Source organism: Heterodontus francisci, chromosome 27 (genome assembly GCF_036365525.1).
Source record: "Heterodontus francisci isolate sHetFra1 chromosome 27, sHetFra1.hap1, whole genome shotgun sequence".
In the NCBI taxonomy this organism is placed as follows: Eukaryota; Metazoa; Chordata; class Chondrichthyes; order Heterodontiformes; family Heterodontidae; genus Heterodontus; species Heterodontus francisci.
The window spans coordinates 12351923-12374920 of record NC_090397.1 but is presented as its reverse complement, the minus strand read 5'-3'; the positions used below and the strand labels follow the sequence as shown (position 1 = coordinate 12374920).

The following is a 22998-nucleotide window of genomic DNA, read 5'->3' as shown; positions in this document are numbered from 1 at the left end:
GAGGGTCCTGCTTCCGGGCTGAATTTCTGTGCCCTGGTCAACCACCCACATTCAACACCACTAAAAACAGATTTTACCTGCTTATTTAATCAAATTCTATTTATGGGATATTGCTGTTGACAAGAAAAAGAGAAATTTGCAGCTACTTTTGCTCACGTAACAACAATGACTGGATTTTATTTTATTTCCAAAATATACTTTATTCATAAAAATCTGTAAAAAAATACATGACAAAACAGTTCTAAACAGCACCAAGTCAAAAATTACAAACAGTGCAAAGGAGGTCAGTTTCCTGTTGCCTCACAACCCTTCCGTTTCATTTCTCATGCCATATACATTTTACAGCAAATGAAAATCTTCCCGATACAGTTCGAGGGGTTTCCCATGGATCCAGCCCCTCCATTCAGCTTGGTGGGGGGACTTTACACAGTGGTCTTTCCCCATTTAGCCTTTGCTGCGGCTGCCCCAAGCTTTAGTGCGTCCCGCAGCACGTAGTCCTGGACCTTGGAATGTGCCAGTCTGCAACATTCGGTGGTGGACAACTCTTTGCGCTAGAAGACCAGCAAGTTTCGGGCAGACCAAAGGGCGTCTTTCACCGAATTGATAGTCCTCCAGCAGCAGTTGATGTTTATCTCGGTGTGTGTCCCTGGGAACAGCCCGTAGAGCACAGACTCCTGTGTTACAGAGCTGCTTGGGATGAACCTCGACAAAAACCACTGCATCTCTTTCCACACCTGTCACAATGACTGGATTTCATAAGTAATCTATTGATTGTGAAGCATTTGGGATATCCCAAGGATAGGATCAGGTGTTAACACCTTACACAGCCTTACACAATACAGGTAAATATACTTCATGTGTACATTTACTTAACAAACATTCACCACCATTCAGTAATCAAGGATGTAAAGAATGTAGAATGATCAAAAACTCTCACATTCTGCTTTTCATCTCATCATTTTACCAGCAAATGTACAAAAAGGTTAAAGTTTACATGCACACACCAAGCAATGAGATTGCACGACTAACATTGTACTCATTTTCTATTTACAAATTAGAAATGCCATTAGTCACATCTGGATTCCCAATTAACCACATGTGGCTAGAAATGTTCCCTTTAATTCTTTTTCAGAGTGCGTGGCCTCTTTAAATTTTTTTGCGTGGCCGGGAATGTGCGGTAATTTTAAGTTGCCGAGATATGTGCGGCCTACAACGGAGATTTTTGGGTTGCTGCGCGGCTATGCAGTTTAGTGGGAACATTGGTGGCCCGCGGCTAATGTTTTGGACAGCACTGCTCCATATAAATGCAATTTTAATCTTTATGATTCCCTATACTTTTGTTATTTGGCTTACTCATGAATGGAATATAATGACAAAAATAAAAATCAATATTATTCACTCGTCAAGAGAAGTGATAACTTATTTTTTTATTTATTGGATGTGGGTGTCGCTGACAAGGCCAGCATTTATTGCCATTCCTAATTGCCCTTGAGAAGGTGGTGGTGAGTCACCTGCTTGAACTGCTGCAGTCCATGAGGTGAGTTATTTGCTGCAGAATTCCCAGCCTCGGGCCTGCTCCTACAGCCACAGTAAAGGCCTGCTCGGGTATGAAATTGCAACCCGACCCGACCACATCCAATCCAAACCCGACCCAGGTCTGAGTCCTTTGATTTTTTCCCACACCCGACCCGACCCGACTACGGTAATAAAGTTAATTATATCAAACATACCTTGTCCAAATGTTGTGATCCTCCGTTCCGGCAGCAGGCTATTCCTGCAGAAACGTGCAGAAGTTCCCTTCTTGAGCAAGGCAGCGCTGTGACCGCGTCCAGCCCAACCCGACCTGACCCGAGCCCGAATGCTGGACCCGGAAGAGAGACCCAACCCGACCCTAATCCAACATATGTCGTCGGGTCTGGTCAGGTTCGGGTCGGGCAGCTATGCTTTAAGTCACAATACTTATATTGCTGGTCAAGTTAAGTTTCTGGTCACTGGTAAAGCCCCCAGGATGTTGATGGTGGGGGATTCAGTGATGATAATGTCGTATCCTCTCTCAGACCACACATTTGGGAAAAAAAGCTGTTTTTATTTTCCATAAAATTACAAATTAGTAAAGGAAAATGTTTAATAAATCATGTCACTGTTAAAAGGTGGCATAGTAATCAACGGATTAATGTGAGAGTAGGATCTTAGAAAACACTAAATGGTGGAACTAAATGTCCTCACTGAAGTGAAACAGGGGTAAACGTCACTCGTATATAAGGGCCTGCTGGTGGGGAACTGGGAATATTTCATGCAGAATATTAACCTCAAGTCTGAATGGAGGAATATTTTTCTCCCCCAGTTTTCCATTTGTATTAGTTATAATTAACAGAAGATTTCTGGGATTTCCCCCTTAGAAAACAGAGCACTTCATTTAATCCGGTCTACCTGTGCAGTCGTATGTCACAATCCCCCCTCAGGAGTCCTCAGATCTCTTGGTATCTAGGAGACAGGGACCAGAGCTTCATTGAAACTCTCAGCTGGAAACAGAAAGAGATCTGAGAACATTGATACAATTGTTTACCTGAGGACGTTGTTGTTTTTCTTCTGTTAATGCTGATTATCACAGCAAATTGCGGGGTAACTATGAGAAAGCATCTGGAATATTTTACAGTGATGACGACACTCTCTTTATTGTGATGCCTATAACTTCTGGCACAGTCCAGGAACATTTACTGAACATTTTATTCACCATTTCCGCTATTAAGCACAGCCTTTATCCTGAAATGGAGTGAAGTGGACATCGAAAGTACAATGGGAGTGCTAAGATTCCAATATTACAGCTAGCAAATGCAGTCTTGTTGCGAAACCAGTGCTTGGATCGTTCTGTGCAGAGCAATGAGGAGCTCCGTCACAGCCTTGGGCAGGCTGCGGAATAGTGTGTGCAGCTATCTGCTTCTGTTGTTGGTGTTGGCAGGGGTAACCACGTCCTCTGACCATATCCCTGCGGCCAGCGAGCCGTACTCCACCAGCACTATATCCTCTCCGGGGGAAGTGAGGATCTATCGGGGAATTCCAGATGTATTCGCCAGAGCAGGAAAGATATTTCACTACCCCGTACCAATACTTGCTTTTTCTGGCCCAGTAGACCAATACAAGGTAAGGATAACAAAACAGTCACAGGAGTACTGCGCAGATGGTGTTTTAATATACTCGACTGGCAGATAAGCTACACAATCAATGAGAATCTGAATTATTAACAGGAGCAGAAATAGTACCAGGATGTGTCACCAGAGGGTTTATTTTAAAGGGTCAAACATTTAATTTAACCCAGTTGGAAAGAGGCTAATCAGATTATTAAGAATGCCCTAGCTTCAAATTGCCTCAACCTGGTGACTCACACTGCTCCTACTGCAGGTACTCAGGAAGTATCAGTGAACTCCTATATGCAATCCAAATATACAATGGCTTCATAAAATATACATACATGGAATTACATTGCATAGAATCTACTGCTCAGTTACAGGCCATTTGGCCCAACAGAGTTCTGCTGGTGTTTATGCTGCACATTAACCTCCACCCACTTAACTTCATCTAACCCTATCACCAGAGCCCTCTATTCCTTTAGCCCTCATGTACTTATCTAACTTTACTCATCTAGCTGTGGTTCAGTTGGTAGTACTTAAGGGTTGTGGGTTCAAGTCCCATTCTAGGACTTAACAGCAAAAATCAAACAGTTGATACTCCAATGTAATACTGAGGGAGTGCTGCCTTTCCGATGAGATGTTCACAGAATTGTTACAGTGCAAAAGGAGGCCATTTGGCCCAATGTGTGAACACTGGCTCTCCAAAGAGCAATCTGCTCAATTCCACAGCCTTACCTTCTCCCAATAACCCTGCACATTCTTCCTTTTCATATAACAGTCTTGAATGCTTCAATTGAACCTGCCTCCACCACACACTCAGGCAGCGCATTCCAGACCTTAACCACTCTCTGAATGAAAATGTTTTTCCTCATGTCTCTTTTGCTTCACTTACCAAATACTCTAAATCTGTGCCCTCTCGTTCTTGATCCTTTCACGAGTTAAACTGAGGCCCTGCCTACTTTCTTAGGTGGAGATAAAATATCCTGGTGTCTACAGGAAAACAGCCCCAGTCTTTCCTGATAATAATGACTTAAGTTCTGAAATAACCCTTGCAAATCTTTTTTGCACCTTCTCCAGTACCTCTATTTGTAATATGGAGACCAGAAATACTCTATACAAGCATACACTTTTGAAATAATAATTTTTTTTTTAAAAAGGGGAGAAAGATCCCTTTATTGCACTGGGGAGGTGTATCTGATGCCACATGCTATGATGTCTATTCCCAAATGGACCCTCCTCACATACCAAACCACATGGTTCCCCCCAATTCACTACTACAAGTGCCTCCTTGCAACCTTCTGCTGTGTGCTGGGATTAAAAAAACAAGATAAATGGTATCTTAACTCTGTGTAGTTAATTTTAACAGTAATCAAGGCCACTGATTAACTTTCCACACAAATATACATAGAAACATGAAATTTAAGCTCTAAAGTATCACTAACATTGCTACAAAATTGTATAAGAAAAACACAATTTGACTTAATCATCATAACCCAGCAGCTCTGATAACATATTGTATATTAGTTACAACATATTATAACATTGCATATTAGGTAACCTTGGCTCAGTGGTCGTGCCCTTGCCTTCTGAGCAGGTTATAAGGTAAAGTCATACTCCAAAGAGTTAAATGCTTAATCTGACACTTTAAAAGATCCCACCATTAGGATGAGATGATAAACTAAGTCCTCATCTGCCCTCTCAGGTTCTGAAAGATCCCATAGTACAATGAGAAGAACAGAGGAGCTCTCCTGGTGGCCTGGCCAACCATTAAAACAAATCATCTGGTCATTTATCTCATTGCTGTTGGTAAAACCTTGCTGTGCATAAATTGATGGCTTCGTTTCCCTAATTTATAATGATGACTGATAACATTTTGATCTTTCTAGTCCAGTGAACACAGGGATCACAAGACAGAGACAAATCTCAAATTATAGTTTGGTGTTAGAACCCACATTTGAGAACAGATGAAATTTGAATAATAGAACTTGCAGAATGTGAGATATTATAGAAAGACTTGAGGATTGTAAATAGGATTTACTTCCCTTAAGCAATGATGAATGAAGTATTATTTGCTAAGGAATCCACCTATAAAATCAAATTACTGCAAACTATATTCGAGTCAGGCCTGGAGATTATTGGTGGGACAAAATAGAGAGATTGATGGACAAAATGGGAATCATAGAGTAATACAGCACCGAAACAGGCCCTTCGGCCCACCGAGTCTGTGCTGACCATCAACCACCCACTTATACTAATCCTACATTAATCCCATATTCCCTACCACATCCCCACTTTCCCTCAATTCTCCTACCACCAACCTACACTAGGGGCAATTTACAACAGCTAATTTACCTATCAACCTGCAAGTCTTTGGCTGTGGGAGGAAACCAGAGCACCCGGCGGAAACCCACGCAGTCACAGGGAGAACTTGCAAACTCCACACAGGCAGTATTCTGAACTGAACCCAGGTCACTGGAGCTGTGAGGCTGTGGTGCTAACCACTGCGCCACCCAGAGAAATATTGTTTCTCCGCATCAAATCAAGACCTGATGGAGCCCATTGAGAAGAAGGTTTACAACAGAAAAGCAGAGAGCACGAGAGAGGAACACATAATCCAGGATACTGTTTGACTGCCACTTTTTCTAAACCAAGATATATGCTGACAATATGAGGCATAAAGGGATGAACATGAACATATAATTTTGGGAGAGCTACTAATACAAACCATTAGATAGATGGCAAAGCTGTTGGGGCTATGATACAGCGATACTAAACCGTCTCAAAGTACAACACAAAATCATAATCCAGGGAAATATCACTGGCCAATTTGGGGTGGGAAAGGGGGGGGGGAAGCAATTAAGAAAGATTTCTAATATCAAAGATCTATTCTTTAGTCTGGAATAAGCTGGGATATGCAATCTTTAAAAGTTGATCAATTGTATACTGCAAGAGTGGAGAAAAGAATATCTAAGAGCAATAACAGAGATCCTCCAAGGTATATGTGCTCATGTGGTACAGGTTTGAGAGAGGAGGTGGCTGAATGATGGAGAGAATCTTGGGAAAAGGAATAGGGACAGTTGGGGATGTCGTAGGAATATGGGATTAGTGTAGGATTAGTATAAATGGATGGTTGATGGTCGGCACAGACTCGGTGGGCCGAAGGGCCTGTTTCAGTGCTGTATCTCTAAAACTATAAACTAAGATACAGCCATAGAGATTTAGTATAAAATGCTTTGTTTTTGCATTGAACAAGTTAATCACATCTTAAATCATTTCTCATGGAAAGCATGTGTCAGACTTGCACATGATGGGTTTAAAGACCATGGGGAAGCTTTTCGTCTTCATCACATGGGCAGTAATCTAGCAGAATGGAGCTGATCGCCCTCCCCAAGCCCCATGATAGAAGTCACCACAATTTTCATTTCATTGATTTTACAAAGATCAATGGAGGCTCTGCTTGGTCCAATGTTTCACCAAAGTGACGATGGAGAGAATGAGATTCCTAGCCCATATTCCAGGTCCCAATTCCTCAGAGTTGGATTGCCCTGTAGTAGTGATTAACATTTGGAAGGCCAAGCACCCACCTTTGGAGATATCCAGGCAACTGAGACAAACTGATGGCTTCTTGACTAAGTCAATTGGAGATGATCCGATTGAGGTCATGGAATTGTTAATTGTGCCAATCAGCAGCATTTGGAAGATGTAAGAAAATAGAAGAATGTGTTCATTTTGATTGTGTTTCCCCACTCCAGAAGTGACAAGATTACTGTCATGCAGATCTGCACCTGCCAAGAATGAGGCATATTAATTTTGTCATCTGAACATTGATTTTGAATTGTTGTTGGAGTGGAGAAACGACTTGTTTGAAGACCACCAGACACTGGGCTGGAAGGGTATTTGCATACTAAGAGACGCTGCTTGTGGAGACAAAGGACTATTCCCTGCTCCAATTAACCCAAATGGATTTTGCTCACCAGACATTGAAGGTGTAAGGAAGCGCACTCCAGAAACCGCTAAGGTAATACAATCCACAAACCTTGCAGGAGAGACTGTTCCAAATAAGGAGCTAGTCACACAACTAACCTGCTGGGTAACTTTTTTTTAAAAAATGTGCCACAGGGAAAGGCAGAAGTTTTGCTCGCAACGGAAACTGGTCAAGGAAGCCATTCTCTCTCTTGCTTTCTCCCAAGCCACCGGACCCACGGAAGACACATAAACCTCAAGAGAGAAAAGACTCCGACATCAGAACAAGTTGAAGCGTGAACTGGGCCCCATGAATTACAAGACTTACCGGCAACCATAGACTCCACATTGAACTTAAAGGACTGAAACTACCAGATATTGCCTCAAACTTTTCCCCTTTATTCCTTCTACTATTTCTGTCTCTATCTGCATGATTGTTTATCGCGTATGCATGCTAGCGTGGTCACATCGCATATTCGTAGTCATTAACCAGATTAGAGTTTAAGATGAATAAACTTCCACATTTCTTGTTTAAATCTAATTTCTTTGCCTTACATTTGGAGCAGTGAACAAGAATTCACTGAGGGGGAGCTAAAAACAGTGTGTTCAAAAATTAAACCTGTTACAGTTAAACCAGGCAAAGGCTGAGAGGGAACCCCTTGACCCCTTCTCACCTGGTCGTAACATTACATTGTTCCATTTCACCACTTCTGGACATCTCAACGCCTTTTACACCTAATGAGAACTTTTGAAGTGTGATCACTGTTGTAATGTAGGAGACGTTGAAGTCCAGCTCCCATAAACAGCAATGAAATAAATGACCAGATAATGTGCTTTAGGTGTTAATTGAGAGATAAATAAAACCCAAGACACCTTTGAAATAGTGTCATTGGATCTTTCACGGCCATCTGAGAGAGCAGACAGGGCTTCAGTTTAATGCCTCATCTGAAAGATAGCACTTCTGACAATGCAGTACACCCTCAGTACTGCACTGGAGTGTCAGCCTGGCTAATCAGCTCAAATATCTGGATTGGGAGTTAAACCCACAACCTTCCACCTCTGAGGTGAGAGCGCTACCACTGATCCAAGGCTGACACTTTTAACCCACTAAAACATGTGGTCAACATGCTCCCTATAAAGGATCTTCGCTCACCCTGGATAATGTGCGATTCAATTACCTGCTGGGGAGTCACAATGACTGCAGGAGTTCTATAACACACATTGTAATAAAATTAGGGAACTGACCACTGGAAGGATCAGTTTTCCAACATAATTTGCATGTACAAATAAAGTGTACACAGCTAAATTCTTCAGCAATTATATAGGGAGACATCAGGAGAAAAATCGAAATCTTGCGAGAATTGCTGATTTGAATTATTGGAGAATTTCATTTCCATTTGTTCAGCTGATAGGGATGACTCAATGTTGTGCAACCACGATTAGGGCTCTACTCTCAGTTTAACTCTGATCATTGAATTCTGACAGCTTAAACACTATTTTATCGAAATCAGTGAAGTATCTATTTGGTGGCTTAATGATAGAATCGATATGCTGGAACACCTTAATCGAACCAAATACTACTTGAGGTACAGACCAGTGAAATGAATGCTTCAACTTGATCTATCCTGGCAGGGGCATATGTTCAAGCTTTTTGGCTTGGAATGTCACAAAAGGTGCACACTACAACCGGTAGATATGGCACCCCTGATCAAAGTGAATTTTTCACATTTCTAACACTCCATAAAATCTACCACTTTGATCAAGCCTTTTGTCACCTGTCCTAATGTCTCTTTCTTCAGCTTTGTGTCAATTTTTTAAGTGTCTAATTACACTCCTGCAAAGCACCTTGGAACATTTTAACTACAGTATAGGCACTACATTAATGCAAGTTGTATTTGGAAAGGTAGATAATTTATATTGGGAACTACTGCCATCACTAACTTTATTTCAAATCAGGTCTCATTAGTTGGTGCCACCATTCTACCCATATGGCTGGAATACCACCCAAAAACAAGGACTATTCAAGGCCTTCCAACAAGCAACGATGCTGGAGGATACAACATAAAGGTGACAGCTCTGAGAAACATTCTGCACAAGTCAAGCCAAGTTTCTACAACTTTTCAACTGCTAGTTTTGAATGAAGATCAAAACGTCAATGAATGGAGCAGCACAAAAGGCCAGCGCTTTCCAACACTAGACAAGTAGGATTTGGATATTTACTTTTTACTTCAGAAAGGAAATATAAAAGAGTTTTTAAACTAAAATCATTATGTACAAACTGTTCTTGATACAATCAAGGTAATAACATATAAATAACTGATCTTTAGGTTTACCTCTATCTGACATTTTTCTTCTTGACAACTTCCTGTGGGATTTAACTGCATTATAGAAACTTAGCAAAATCCAGCATTAGGTCCTAAACAAAAGTCAGTGTTGATCTTTAGTAAAATTCACTGCACAGGTTACTGATCAAGTTCCTTATACTAATCAGTACATAACTAGAAAGTAATCTAGGGCATTCATCTTCATGCAAAGAAAAGCACGTTAATACCTCTACCCACTATAGTTATGTTTATGAAACACAACTAAAATGTAACATTCAGGTTTAATTTGCTAAAGCCATTTTTCCTGTTTTCAGCTTTCACTTACGAGGATGTACAACCGATGGTTCCACTGTTTACACAAGTGTTATCCTCCAGGCCAAGGTCAACTCCTTAAGAGCGAGCAGTCGCATATCTCTCATCGCATCCATGGCTGAGTATCTACGTACAGATCCCCTTTTATTAACACTGTGCCCATTCAGGGGCATGATGAATCTCAAACTGAAGAAGATCCACATTTTGGCTTCTGACACTGGCAACACCAGCTCTACGGACAGAGAAACTGTAGAAATCTATTGGCCTATCAGTTGTGGGAGCTTTGGCATGTTGCAGGAACTCATTCAGGTTTTGAACCATAATGTCCTCTCAGGTCATATTTCACAATATTTAGGGTGGCATATTTCAGGCTGGAGGATATTTAGAAAAGAAAATGATATGAATCTTCAGAGGAAACATCGGCAGGTTTTAAAGTTTTCACCAACGCCTGCAATGACACCACCTAAACCAACGTATTTAATTAGACCTGGATCTACAACACTTAGCCAGATCTTTACCCAAACTTTCATATCAAACACAGATTATTCAAAACTTAATCCTGTGACTGAGGAGGACAGATGGGATGTACAAACTAGGGTGCCAGGCATTCCCACAAGCAACAGCATCAGAACACCAGAAAGGCAACAAAGCTCCCTGTTCACTTCTGTTCAATTCCAAGTATCCCCGAGCAGTTTCTCTGGCATTGTGCATGCATTCTCACCACCAACATCACTTACAATGACGTTCGTTTTAGCGACAACCAAACATTTCCCGGTATTTATGCTGCCATCAAAACCTGTAATGTCATTAGATACACAAACTACACATGTCCTCTTAGCTAACTCAAAGATGGAATTAATGTCCCTAGGTTTCTCGGTGCTGGAATCGTCAAGTTATTTTCTCCTTGGTGCTTCATCTTTCAGCATTGTACAACATTCACAACAGTCACCCACTCCAACAGTAGTTACTGAGTTTGTAACAAAGGGGATTCAATGCATAATTCCAACTACTCTCATTTCCGTTACCCTGACTTCCTCTATAAACATCATACAACCTGAGCTGACTGAACAATTTACAATTACTTCCAGCCCAAACATACTATCTTCATCAATGTCATCATTATTTGATGAAATCACCCTACTGACTGCACTAAACATGTTTAACACACCCACTTTGGACAAAATAACACCAACCGTCTTGGCCACTAACCAGGATCACAAGGCAGAGACTTCATTAGCTAAAACTCTTCACAGTTACAATACAATGGCTAGTTCTAAGTATTTACTGCCATTCCCATCCCTCTACAGTCAGTCATCAATCTTCAGTCAGGAACTGACTTCTCTGTTGCACACTACTCCCATTCATTCCTCAATATCTGTAGGTATCACAACAGCATTTCTGAAAAATTCATCGGTTTCTGATGATCATGTACTCCGATCTCTGCTGTTTCTATCAAGTTCCTATGCTTCTACTCTAAAAATGACCAAATTCCAGAATGATATTACTGATGCCTTTAGCTCTCTTTCAACAATTCATCTGAACACAAGTTTGTCAGGTAAGTAATTTAGTTTACTTTCTTCGCCACTAATTAAGAAATCAGTTTAGTCGTACTGCTTTCCTCTTTTAATACATTATTTCCTTGCTGCTTACAAACAGTCACTTAGTTGCCTCACTAGTGCCTGCCATATCTGGTAATTCAGTCTGACCCATCTCCATAAGTACAATCAATGCTGTTCCTTACTCAGCCACTAGTTAGTGCTGTCCCCATCTGGACTGGCTTTTCCTCTCATTCCCCTTTAACAGTCCTTGCTGACAGAGAGCAGGATGGTGTGTCCACTTTCATATGACAGGCAACCTTTGTCTGAGGGAATATCCGTAATAGGTTGGAATTTGAACTCAGGTCTTAATTCCTGGCATGTTACCAGAAACGCTGCCCCTTTAAGAGTTTAAGTGCAAGTCATGTGATCTGCGACACAATCTTGCTCTGGAATCATATTTTCTTTTGAGGGGAAATATAGTAGAAAACACCAAGCATATGCAGTGAAGCACTGAAAAATATTAATTATAAAGGCAAAAGCCAAACTGCTGGTTTCAAATCTTGTCAGCAATGAGAAAATCTCGATAATCTTAGATGCCATCAATACTAAAAAAAAAGGGCCCCCACCTCTTCAAGAAAACCCCAATGGCCATTAGATTTAATAGTTGCATTTTATTTTAAACACAGAAATTGAAATGTTATTGTTGAATCTATAACTCCGATAAATATCCAACTGAAAATATTTGTAAAAGTTAATCCCCGAGATTAAAACCCAATGTCAATAATACAACTTTGCAAAACACAATGAACAGAATCTGAGAGAACTGGATAAGTGACATTACCATTGGTCAAACTAACATTGTCTATTTCCACTTTGACAACTTGGGCTAAATTAGAAATACATTCTGAACTTTGTAAATACCATTACATTATGTGGCCTGAACAATTCTTAATGCCAAGGTGTCAGCCTCAACTTAGTCAGCCTCAACTGAGTCAGAAATTAATCAGTTCAAGCCCACTCCAGAGACTTAACTACTTAATGCAGTAGTTGGAGGTACCACCTTTTGGATAAGAATTTAAACCACTTTGGTAGGGTGTAAAACATCTAATTGTACTACTCAAGGAGAGCAGGAGAGGTGTCCTGTCCAACATTTATCCCTAACTGTATACCACAAAAAATAGATTAACTGTCCATTCAGCTGATTGTTGCTTGTGGGACCTTGCAAATTAACTTTGCTGGTCATTACAATAGTTGACTACACTTCAAAAGTACTTCATAGGCTATGAAAGGCTTGGGCATGCCCTGAGATTGGGAAAGGCTCCAAATAAATGCAAGCTTTTTCTTTCCTTTAGAATTATCTCAGACCTTACTGAAATCATTCCACTAGGATTGATCTAACGAGGTATTCAGTGTGCATTTCCTGGGCAAGTAAAACTTAATTTTGGGTAAATACTTTGGACGTGACCTTGTGATTGCTGCCTACAAAGCATTAATTGCGATGAAATTTATCCACCGCATCAAAGTTATTGATCCTACACACTCAGGAAAAGCAAGTATCCAGACTTCAAAATTAGCAATCTATTATGCAAGGACATGCCAACTTTCAAGCATAAATTGGTTGTTGATGTCACAATATATTCCCACTATACCATCCCAACTACTCTTTAGTTGTAATTTCTGCTTTCCCAGAATGTCAGTTAGATCTGACTTGGTGAGTTGTGGTGAGCCTAAGATATGGAACAAAACATCTTGCACCAATCTTTCAGCAGCCAGTGTAACAGTAGTTGAGTTTCAAGCTGCCACTATTAGGTGACCAGGTAACAGCACAGTAATAATAGGGGTTGAATAGTGTGCTATGATGGGATCCTAAATAAACAGCAATTGATTGTGACTTTGCCCTTGGTGTGGTGCAGGACTGTGCTATGCCACCCCTGTTTCTTTCCCCAAAAAGATATAGAACTGCGTGTTTAAAATCACAACTTAAAATTAGAACTACGAGTGAAATCAAGGAGCGCCTTGTCCACACAGAGGGGAGTGAAAATCTGAAACTCTCCCCCAAAAGACTGTGGATGCTGGGACAATTGACATTTTTAAGACTAAGATCAACGTGGAACAACCTTCATCCAGTCCACAAGTGTGACCCCGAGCTCTGGTCGCCTGTCATTTTTAATCTCCCCTCCTTTCACACTCTGACCTCAGCCTCCTACACTGTTCCAATGAAGTTCAATGCAAACTCAAGGAATAGCACCTCATCTTTTGACTAAGCATTTTATCACCTTCCAGACTCACCATCGAGTTCAACAATTTCAGATCAGAACCCCTGCCCATTCTTGTGGATGGTTGCCATTGGTGGTGATTTTGCTTTTCCTATCCACACCTCCTCTTGACATATCTTTTGGTTCTTTACTTGTCCCATTGCCATTTTGTTTTGTCGTGCACTATCATTAGTTTGTCATTTGTCATTTTATCTTTCCTGTCTTCCATCACATCACAGATCTTCCGGTTTGTTCTTTCTTTCTTTCCCTCCCCAGTTTCTCTGTCTTGCCTAAAAACTGTTGCATCTCTAAGCACTCCCAGTTCTGATGAAAGGTCACAAACCTGAAATGTTAACTCTTTCTCTCTCCACAGATGCTGCCAGACGTGCTGATTATTTCCAGCACACAGTACTTTGCTCTTACATCAATACATTTTTGTTGGGTAAGGGTGTCAACAGTTAAGGAGTAAAGGTGGGATTTGAGGTACATATCAGCCACAACCAAAATAAATGGGGTAGCAGGCTTGAGAGACCGAATGGCCTGTGCCTGTTTCTTTGTTTTTAAATTATGGCATCTTAAAAGTTGGTGTACTTATGTGATGTTAAGTTGGCAACTTTGAAAACTATATACTTGCTTTTCCAAAGTACATGAGATAAATAATTATCATGAGGTGTGTATGGAGCAATCACAAGGTCACGTCCAAAGTGCTCAAAATTAAGTTTCACTTGTCTAAGAACATTTTACATTTTATCCACCACCATGGTCTCCTCTCCCTCTATATTTCAAGAATCTTGGCTTTCCATACAGGCAGACATCCATATATCTAGGCAATTACCCTGTACTATCTTTCATACATTGGCTGCCGGTCCTGCAATGCCTCGGTTTTAAAATTTCAGATCCCTCCATTTGAGGATTTCCTCCTATTCATGTATTCCTCCTATTCCTGTACCCTCCTCCAGCCCTACAACCCTCCATAATCTCTGCACTCCTCCAATTCTGCCCATTCAATTGTTCCAGCATTGGTGGCTATGCCTTCAGCTGCCTGGGCCCTAAGCTTTGGAACACCCTCCCTAAACCACTCTGCCTCTCTCTTCTCCTTTAAGAGGCTCTCTAGTTTTGGTCAATTGTCCTAATATTTCCTTATTTGGCTGGGAGTTGAATTTTATTTGATAATGCTCTCGCGAAGCACCTTGGGAGGTTTTACCATGTTAAAGACACTATATAAATACAAGTTATCATTTCCAGAACCGTGACAGGGTTCCCCTTGTCCTCACTTTCCACCCCATCAGCCTCCATATCCAAAGGATCAACCTCTGCCATTTCCACCACCGCCAGCGTGATGCCACTACCAAATGCATCTTCCTCTCCCTTCCTCTGTCAGCATTCCGAAGGGATCGTTCCCTCCGTGACACCCTGGTCTACTCCTCCATTATCCCCAGCACCTAGTCTCCTTCCCATGGCACCTGCCCTGCAATCGCAGGAGGTGTAATACCTGCCCATTTACCTCCCCTTTCCTCACTATCCCAGGCCCCAAACATTTCTTTCAGGTGAAGCAGTGATTTACTTGTACTTCTTTCAATTTAGTATACTGTATTCGCTGCTCACAATGTGGTCTCCTCTACATTGGGGAGACCAAGCGCGGACTGGGTGACCGTTTTGCGGAACACCTCCGCTCGGTCTGCAAGCAGGACCCCGAGCTTCCGGCTACCTGCTATTTCAACACTCCCCCCTGCTCTCATGCTCACATCTGTCCTGGGATTGCTGCAGTGTTCCAGCGAACATCAACGCAAGCTCAAGGAACAGCATCTCATTTACCGATTAGGCACACTACAGCCTGCCGGACTGAACATTGACTTCAATAATTTCAGAGCATGACGGGCCCCCCATTTTACTTTTATTTTCAGTTATTTTTTTCTTTTTCCTTTTTTTAATATATTTTTTGTGTTTATCTTATTTTATTTCATCTTAGTTTGTTCAGTTTGCTTACCCACTGTTTTTTTCACGTTTGTACTTGCGGCTGTTCAAATTTCAGTCCGTTAACACCCTATCTGTACTAATGCTTTGTCTTTCAACACACCATTGACATATTGTTTGCCTTTGCTCCACAACCTTCTGGTCAGCTATTCTGTGACCTTATCCTATTTACACCTTCTCCTTTGTTATCTCTTGCCCCACCCTCGCTTTACTTGCTTATAACCTTTTACATTTCTAATATTTGCTAGTTCTGAAGAAGGGTCACTGACCTGAAACGTTAACTCTGCTTCTCTCTCCACAGATGCTGCCAGACCTGCTGAGTATTTCCAGCATTTCTTGTTTTTATTTCAGATTTCCAGCATCCACAGTATTTTGCTTTTATTTTATCATTTCCGAACATGACTTTTAAGTCAACCCATTTCAAATAATAGGTGGCAAACTGGATAACAGTACAAGAATCCATCAATTAAGCTTGTATGGATGAGAACACATTTCTACATTACTATAACAGTGTTTAGTTGAATCTATTAGTGACTATCTTATAGATGCAGTATGTTCCCGATGGTGTGGGAGTCCAGAACCAGGGGTCATAGTCTAAGGATATGGGGTAAACCTTTCAGGACTGAGATGAGGAGGAATTGCTTCACCCAGAGAGTGGTGAGCCTGTGGAATTCGCTACCACAGAAAGCAGTTGAGGCCAAAACATTGTATGTTTTCAAGGAGGAGTTAGATATAGCTCTTGGGTCTAATGGGATCAAAGGGTGAAAGCGGGAACAGGTTACTGAGTTGGATGATCAGCCGTGATCATAATGAATGATGGAGCAGGCTCGAAGGGCCGAAAGGCCTACTCCTGTTCCTATTTTCTATGTTTCTATTTATGGCCCCTAGTTTTGGATTCCCCTATGTGGAAACCTCGTTTTTACCTATGCCCTATTGAATCCCTTCGTAATTTTAGGGAACTTCATCACCTCTCAGGGGTCTGGTGAAGGTCATTGACCTGAAACGTTAATTTCATTTTCCTCTTTCCACTGATGCTGCCTGACTTGCTGAGTATTTTCAGCATTTTCTGTTTTTATTTAGATTTTTAGTAACTGCAGTATTTTTACTTTTTTTTCACCTGTCTCCCCTTTTCTGGAGAAAAGAGCCCCTGTCTGTTCAACACTGATAGTTGTACCCTCAGTCTGCTGCCATTCCTGTAAATCTTTTCTGCACTTTCTCCAGCATTTCTATACCCTTTTTGTAATCTGGAGACCAGAACTGTGCACACTACTCCAAGGTTCTATACAACATAACCTCTCTATTTTTGAATTATATTGCTCTGAAGATGAACCCCGTTGTTCGTTGTTTGCACTTTTTCTGACTTTGTTTACCTGTTTTGCTGCTTTTAATGAGTTGTGAATCTGTACACCTAACACCTTTGCTCTACTCTATTCTGACTCCTTTCCAAGGAGTAGGTGGGCTCCTTATTCCTCCTACCAAAATGCATCACCTCACACTTTTCTGTATTGAAAATCATTTTCTATTTACATTCAAGAGATTAGCATTACTTACCGTACTTAGTTTATCGTATAGATTTTCTAATTTTTTCCTTTTTGCCTTAAAACAGAGATGTATACAGCAACTGAAGACAGCTCTAGTTTCATCAATTCCACTATGGATGACAAAAGTTACAGTTTTGAATCAGATACCAAGGTTGAAACAATTCTCTATCTGATTGGTCCTTTACACCTTTTTTCAGAAGACACCCAGTCGTACTCCAATGTTTCTGTTTTATCAAGTAGCCTTATGCTAATTTCCCAGTTGACAGCAAATACCAACATGGAGCAATCAGTATCTACAGGAATACTAGTAACAGATGTCTCATCCAGCATGAAGATAACCAATGAAGACTTGACTTTCCACTCAATGGACAGTATGTTTTGGTCATCAGAGCTAGCTTCAACAGATGTGGAAAGTTTATTTTATGTGACACAGCAAATTGACATGTCGCCAAGCCCAACTGTTGCATTTACCAATATAACTGATATTCAAACAACTTTGGTATCTCATGGCAGCAGTGAAGAAATTACTAACACAAGTTATTTATTGGCATCCAACATTTTTACCATCTCACCTAGTACACCAGCACGCTTACTCGGCTTATCAGAACCTACTTCAGTATATACAATCAAACCTGAATTAATTGCTACAAATATTTCACTACTTAGTTCAGACAGAAAGCTTTCAGAGTCCATCTTATCATCTGTCAAATCAGGGACTATGCTTTCTTCTCAGTCACAATCTTTTTCTCATCATAATCAAGTTCTTTTGTCATCTTTTGACACACAATCAGCTATCTTTCTCACTACCACATACAACACTGATCATTTGATTCTCACCTCAATTTTTTCTTACTCTTTTGAAACAGAAATAGCAAAGCAAATCAAACAATCACACATTACTTCAGTTTCTTTTCAAGAAAATCTAATACTATCTACCCATTCAATGATTCCCATGTACTCACTCTCACGCCAAGAAAATCAATCTAGCTGGGACTCTAATACTGCTTTAAACTCATCCATTGATGGCCTTACACTATTACAGCACTCTTCACTCTCAACAGTGGATCACACACCATATTTTTACTCAGTTACCAAACTTATCCTCCCTTCTCCTATGTCCGTCACACCCTACTCATCAGTCACAACGGATCCTGTGCTGTCCACCTTCACAATGTCTCCTACTTCTCCATCACCTGAATTTTCTTTTTGGTCCACAGTTCAAGATCCTCTTACCAGTTTAGAGTTATTCAGACAAGTTACAAATCAGTTCAGCGAGGATGATTTAATCAGTTTCCTCCCTTCATTTGTACATCTTACACCATTAATTAATTTCACAGAGACTCTCAGCTCTTCAGTCCCATCCAATGAGCTAACAATGTCTTTTGGTTTATTTAAGGCATATAGTGACAACCTAACAATGTCCATTGCTACCTCAGTGACACATGACAGCCTACCATCTCTCATGCCATCATTCTCAGCTGAGGTGGACTTAAAACATCCCACTTCACAGATATTTTTTAGTCATGATATTGTATCCACAGAGTTGCTGTACTTCACCTCATCTCTGCTACAGACCAAACCATTACCTGCGAGCTTATTTTATTCCTTTACATCAGATTTATTCTATTCCATAACATTCTCTACTGACACACATCAAATCAGTCAGTATTCAATGAATGCAATGTCAGTCAACACCATGCGTGTTTGGGAACACATTTACAACTACACAGAACAGTTTCAGGTATCCAGCAAATCAAGCATCTTAATGCACAGCCAGTCAAGCCTCAACATCCCCAATTTTAGTTTTGATAAAGGTCTAGGATTCACACACTGGTCAAGTCAAACAATGACAGCATCCATTGACTCAGTGCTTATACATGAATCACATGCCACCAAAAGTTGGACTCCTCAGGGTACATTCGCAAAGATTCCAATTTCCTCTCAAACAACTATAATTGAAAGTCTGAACCCCAAGGATACATCCAAGAAGATTTCAACCACCCTCGAAATAGCTGCCTCAGAATATAATGGTAAGGTACAACATAATTGCCTTTTCATGCATCAGTTTTATATTGCTCTAATTGGTGCAATTTATAGTATTGCATTGAGTGTGATTCATTACAGTTCATCTTATCTTTTACAGTTGGCTCTAACTTCACAATCTTTTGCGCACCATTATTCTGTTATATAATAACTCTGCATCAAGTAATTAATTCAGGAATAACAAGCATTGAATTCTAAGCCCTTTTACGTTTTGGAAGGCTAATCATAAACCTAAATTGAACTGGCTGTCTCAGGTACCAAACAGTGAAATCTATCTTTATTATTAAATGCCTTGTAAATATCTGTGCAATGTAGTGCTCTATCGTTATACAGTGTCTTTAACCAGACACCACTGCCCTTTTATTCAGTCACTAAATCTTTGGCTTTCTGCCTTCAGCTGCCCAGGCTCCAAGCTCTGGAATACCCTCCCTAAACCTCTCCGCCTCTCTCTCCTCCTTTAAGACTCTCCTTGACCAAGCTTTTAGACATCCGTCCCTAAACCTCACATGGCTGTGTGTCACATTTTGACTCCTGTGAAGCCCCTTGGGACGTTTTACTACATTAAATGCACCATATAAATCCAAGTTGTTGTCAATCACGTCATGTTGTGCACTACACACCAGTCGAGTTGTTGCCGTCACATTCCCCCTCCCACCCAGAGATATTAATACTTTGTACATCCCACCTAAAAACCCCACACACTCTAATTCGGAATAATCAATGCTAAAGCTCTACGACTACTTAAATAAAACAAATATTTTTTTAGTTACACTGGTTTCAGTTGCCATTTTCTTCCTTGATGAGCAGCTGATTTCGTGGAAATATCTGCCAACATAATCTAGATATATAATTGCAACAGAACATGTAATTACTGGCTCGAATGAAACCATATTTTGCCCTGTCGCTTTCCGTTATTGATTAGTCCTTTTTTTGGCCTTTTACTTGCCCTTTCCTCTGCTCACACCCTACACCATTCCCCAGCCAAGAGGCAGTGAGCAGCATACTCCCAAGCCTTCCATTAATACTGTGCGTGAGTTGATTTCCAGGATTTGCAAGTGACTAAGCATGGCATCACAGACATTGGTTTACCACCTGTATATTGAGGTCCACAGGTGGCCGACCCAAGCTATGCCGCCAGTTGCTCCTACCTGCGCACAGATGTACTGCCAATGGTCCCCTCCTGGTAGGGGATTATCTGCTAAATGTGGTCTTGCACCTCTGGCTTCAACACACTCAGGAATCAGATTGTCTTCCAAGTTACACTTCCACTCTCGAGTCAACATAGATCAGACACTACTTGGCACTGATACAAAATCAGTATATAATGGAACTTCAAGTCTCTGATTTTATGTTCCTATTTTTAGTGAAAACAACTGGACCTCCCCTCAATCTCTCATGGAAGATCAGGTGCAGTGTAATGAGTTTCAGGCACTAGCTTATGACAATAATACTCTGGCACAATATTTGACAACAGTGATAAAATTGTAAATTACAGAACACTTGCAATACTAATCATTTCCCTTTTGCAATGTCCATTTAGGTCAGGATAACAAGTCACCAACTGTCATCAAGCCAATTGAATTCATCTTGGCAACTGTTGGACGAAAATTTCATTACTCAATACCTGCAGACACAATTTTTGATCAAGAAGATGGAAATGCCAGAAACCTAACTCTGACAGTAGCTTCAGTCGATAGATCCCCTTCAGGAAGAGAGTCTTGGGTGAGATTTAATCAATCGCAGAATACTCTGTTTGGGTATCCACTGGAGACAGACTATCAGTATTCACCACAGGAGTATGTCTTAACTGCTACCGATTCAGGTGGACTTACTGTTCAACAAGGTTTTGCGATTGAACTCCAGCTATCCCATTACATACCCTGCCACTTGTACACAATTAGAACGAAAAACAGTTACAATTCTTTTCTTCAAAAAAGAGGAAGAGTGGTCTACTTCCTAGAAAAACTTGCTAAGTATCTGAACAATTCTAGTAGTGAGGACATTGTCCTCTTCTCCATAAAACCAGGTTCCACAATAGTATCATGGTACAACAATTCCTTGTGTTCAGCTAGCAAAGGCATTGTAGAGGAATGCCCAATAAGTACCATTCAAAAGTTGCTCAAACTAATTCGCTTGCCAGATGGCCGTGCACATCCATCTTTTGTTGAGACGATGCTACCAGATTACAGAATTCAAACAGTTGAGAATGTCACTTATGGTGGAGCCTGCCTGCCTATTATGTCCACAGCAGGTCTGAATACTACAATTATTCAAACTCACAGCTCTTATTTATTGACAACCGTCTGGCCTGCAATTCTCATAGTATTGCTTCTTATTCTTCTGATTGCCCTATTAGTTATGATCTATTGCTTCTGCAGATACTCAGAGAAGATCCTCCCATCCGAGGAACTGAGCTTTCAAGAAAACCGATCAACTGCACGCAGTCACCACTTTGAGATGGTCGCATTAAGACCGAGAAAGCCCCCCACGATCATTCCCGAGGCGCCTCCGCCGTCACAACTGTGGGCAAAACGTCCTCCATCGCCATCACATCAACTGCACCGAGTGCACTTAACACTCAGTAACAGACAGCACAACACACCATCCTGCATCAGAGTGCCTAATTTACCATCTGAGCCACCAAAATATCAACTGCCTCCTCTTTATGAGCGGAAATCCAAAAAACAACCACCGTCTCAAAAGATGCACAAGTAAAATCTGATTTGTGTGCACTGCTAGAACAAAAATGTATGGGTTTTTAAAAAAAAACAAACTTGTACCACAAGCCAAAAAGGAAATGAATATCCACATATAAAATGCCGTAAAATTACTATTGATCGGCTGAACCGTTCTCCTGTCTTGGAGACAAAGGATGCTTGCGTTAAATTGCCCTAGAACAAATTCGACCATCACTTTTTCAATTAGCCTAAACTGACTGTATAGTAACATTCTGCACACAACTATAGAGCTGACTTTCTTCCAAGACTACTGAGGAGTGCAGGAATATCTCATCAGTGTTTAATAGCCATGTGCTAGGTATGGCAGTGTACTTATAATACTGGACTAGCAATCTAGAGATTGTCAGTTCAAATCCCACCATGGCAAATGAGACTCAATGCAGCCATTTGTGGGAAAACGATGACAGCTGCCAGATTGTCAAAAAAAAATTAATGTCCTTCACAGACATCACTCTCATACCATGGTGACTGACTCTTAATTCACGCTGTAGTGGTCTAGCAAGCCACTCAAGTTGCAAGTTATTTAGTGCAACTATGATGGGCAATAAATGCACCAACTACATCCCAAGAACAAACTAAAAAGGGGAACATACGAATTTCATGTAACGAATTTCATGTAACAAAACGGTAAGTTAGATACAGTAGAACAGTGAACTATGTTCCAGATCAAGTTGTGTGGATGTGTATAGAGCACTCAGGAATAATATTTTTAATAAGTAGAGCACTGAAATTTGTGTAGATTCATAACTTTTATTTTTGGACAACATTGCAAGCTTTATGTAAATATTGTTTAAAATTGTCAATGTCTTCTACAGTAGAAAATGCAAACTTTAACAAAGAATAAAATTCTTCTGGATCTTCGCACACAGCACAAACTTGTAAACTTTGTACAATTTGTTGCAAGTCATTTCAACAGCAGCATTTTGGGAGACTGAGGTTGAATTCCTTAAATTGTGTCAGATCTTTTGTGGGACATATTAATATACAAAACAGAATGACAGTTGACCTTGTGCTTCTGAAACATCTTGCGTTGAAGCTTTTCTTTATTGTCTGCTGGCTTTACCGTTTTCATGTGTATCCATTCTACAACACACAAAAAGACAATTTGCCAATATAGAGGCACAGTATGACAAATATCTGAACTACAAAGCAGCATCATACGAATGTTACATAGAGTTATCT

General features: G+C 40.6%; 3 protein-coding genes across 6 annotated transcripts in view; 2 read left to right on the top strand and 1 right to left on the bottom strand.

The window, feature by feature from the left end:
* Positions 1 to 1858: 1858 nt before the first annotated feature.
* On the top strand, positions 1859 to 18669 carry LOC137384915 (uncharacterized). The gene is made up of 6 exons (XM_068059623.1): positions 1859 to 1994; positions 2960 to 3141; positions 9048 to 9292; positions 9730 to 11282; positions 17101 to 18518; positions 18577 to 18669. The coding sequence occupies exons 1-6, from the start codon at positions 1859 to 1861 to the stop codon at positions 18667 to 18669; spliced, it is 3627 nt and encodes a 1208-aa protein (XP_067915724.1).
* Positions 18590 to 22633, top strand: LOC137384647 (dystroglycan 1-like). The gene is made up of 2 exons (XM_068058831.1): positions 18590 to 19065; positions 20619 to 22633. The coding sequence occupies exons 1-2, from the start codon at positions 18708 to 18710 to the stop codon at positions 21791 to 21793; spliced, it is 1533 nt and encodes a 510-aa protein (XP_067914932.1). The 5' UTR covers positions 18590 to 18707; the 3' UTR covers positions 21794 to 22633.
* Positions 22556 to 22998, bottom strand: part of ints13 (integrator complex subunit 13) — a 50796-nt gene continuing 50353 nt past the window's right edge. For 3 of the 4 annotated variants that reach the window (XM_068058827.1, XM_068058828.1, XM_068058829.1), the window contains one exon: positions 22556 to 22899. In XM_068058827.1, coding sequence (XP_067914928.1) covers positions 22860 to 22899 — 40 coding nt within the window. In that variant the 3' untranslated portion in view covers positions 22556 to 22859. The remainder of the gene's footprint in view (positions 22900 to 22998) is intronic. The other variant, XM_068058830.1, reaches the window with a different exon arrangement.

Bases quoted from the DNA above. Each gene is read 5' to 3' on its own strand.
- LOC137384915 (XM_068059623.1), top strand. From the start codon at position 1,859: ATGCTGGACCCGGAAGAGAGACCCAACCCGACCCTAATCCAACATATG. The intron at 3,142-9,047 runs GTAAGGATAACA...ATTTCAAATCAG, and splicing joins GCCCAGTAGACCAATACAAG to GTCTCATTAGTTGGTGCCAC. The intron at 18,519-18,576 runs GTGGACTTAAAA...TTGTATCCACAG, and splicing joins TGCCATCATTCTCAGCTGAG to AGTTGCTGTACTTCACCTCA.
- LOC137384647 (XM_068058831.1), top strand. From the start codon at position 18,708: ATGAATGCAATGTCAGTCAACACCATGCGTGTTTGGGAACACATTTAC. The intron at 19,066-20,618 runs GTAAGGTACAAC...ATGTCCATTTAG, and splicing joins AGCTGCCTCAGAATATAATG to GTCAGGATAACAAGTCACCA.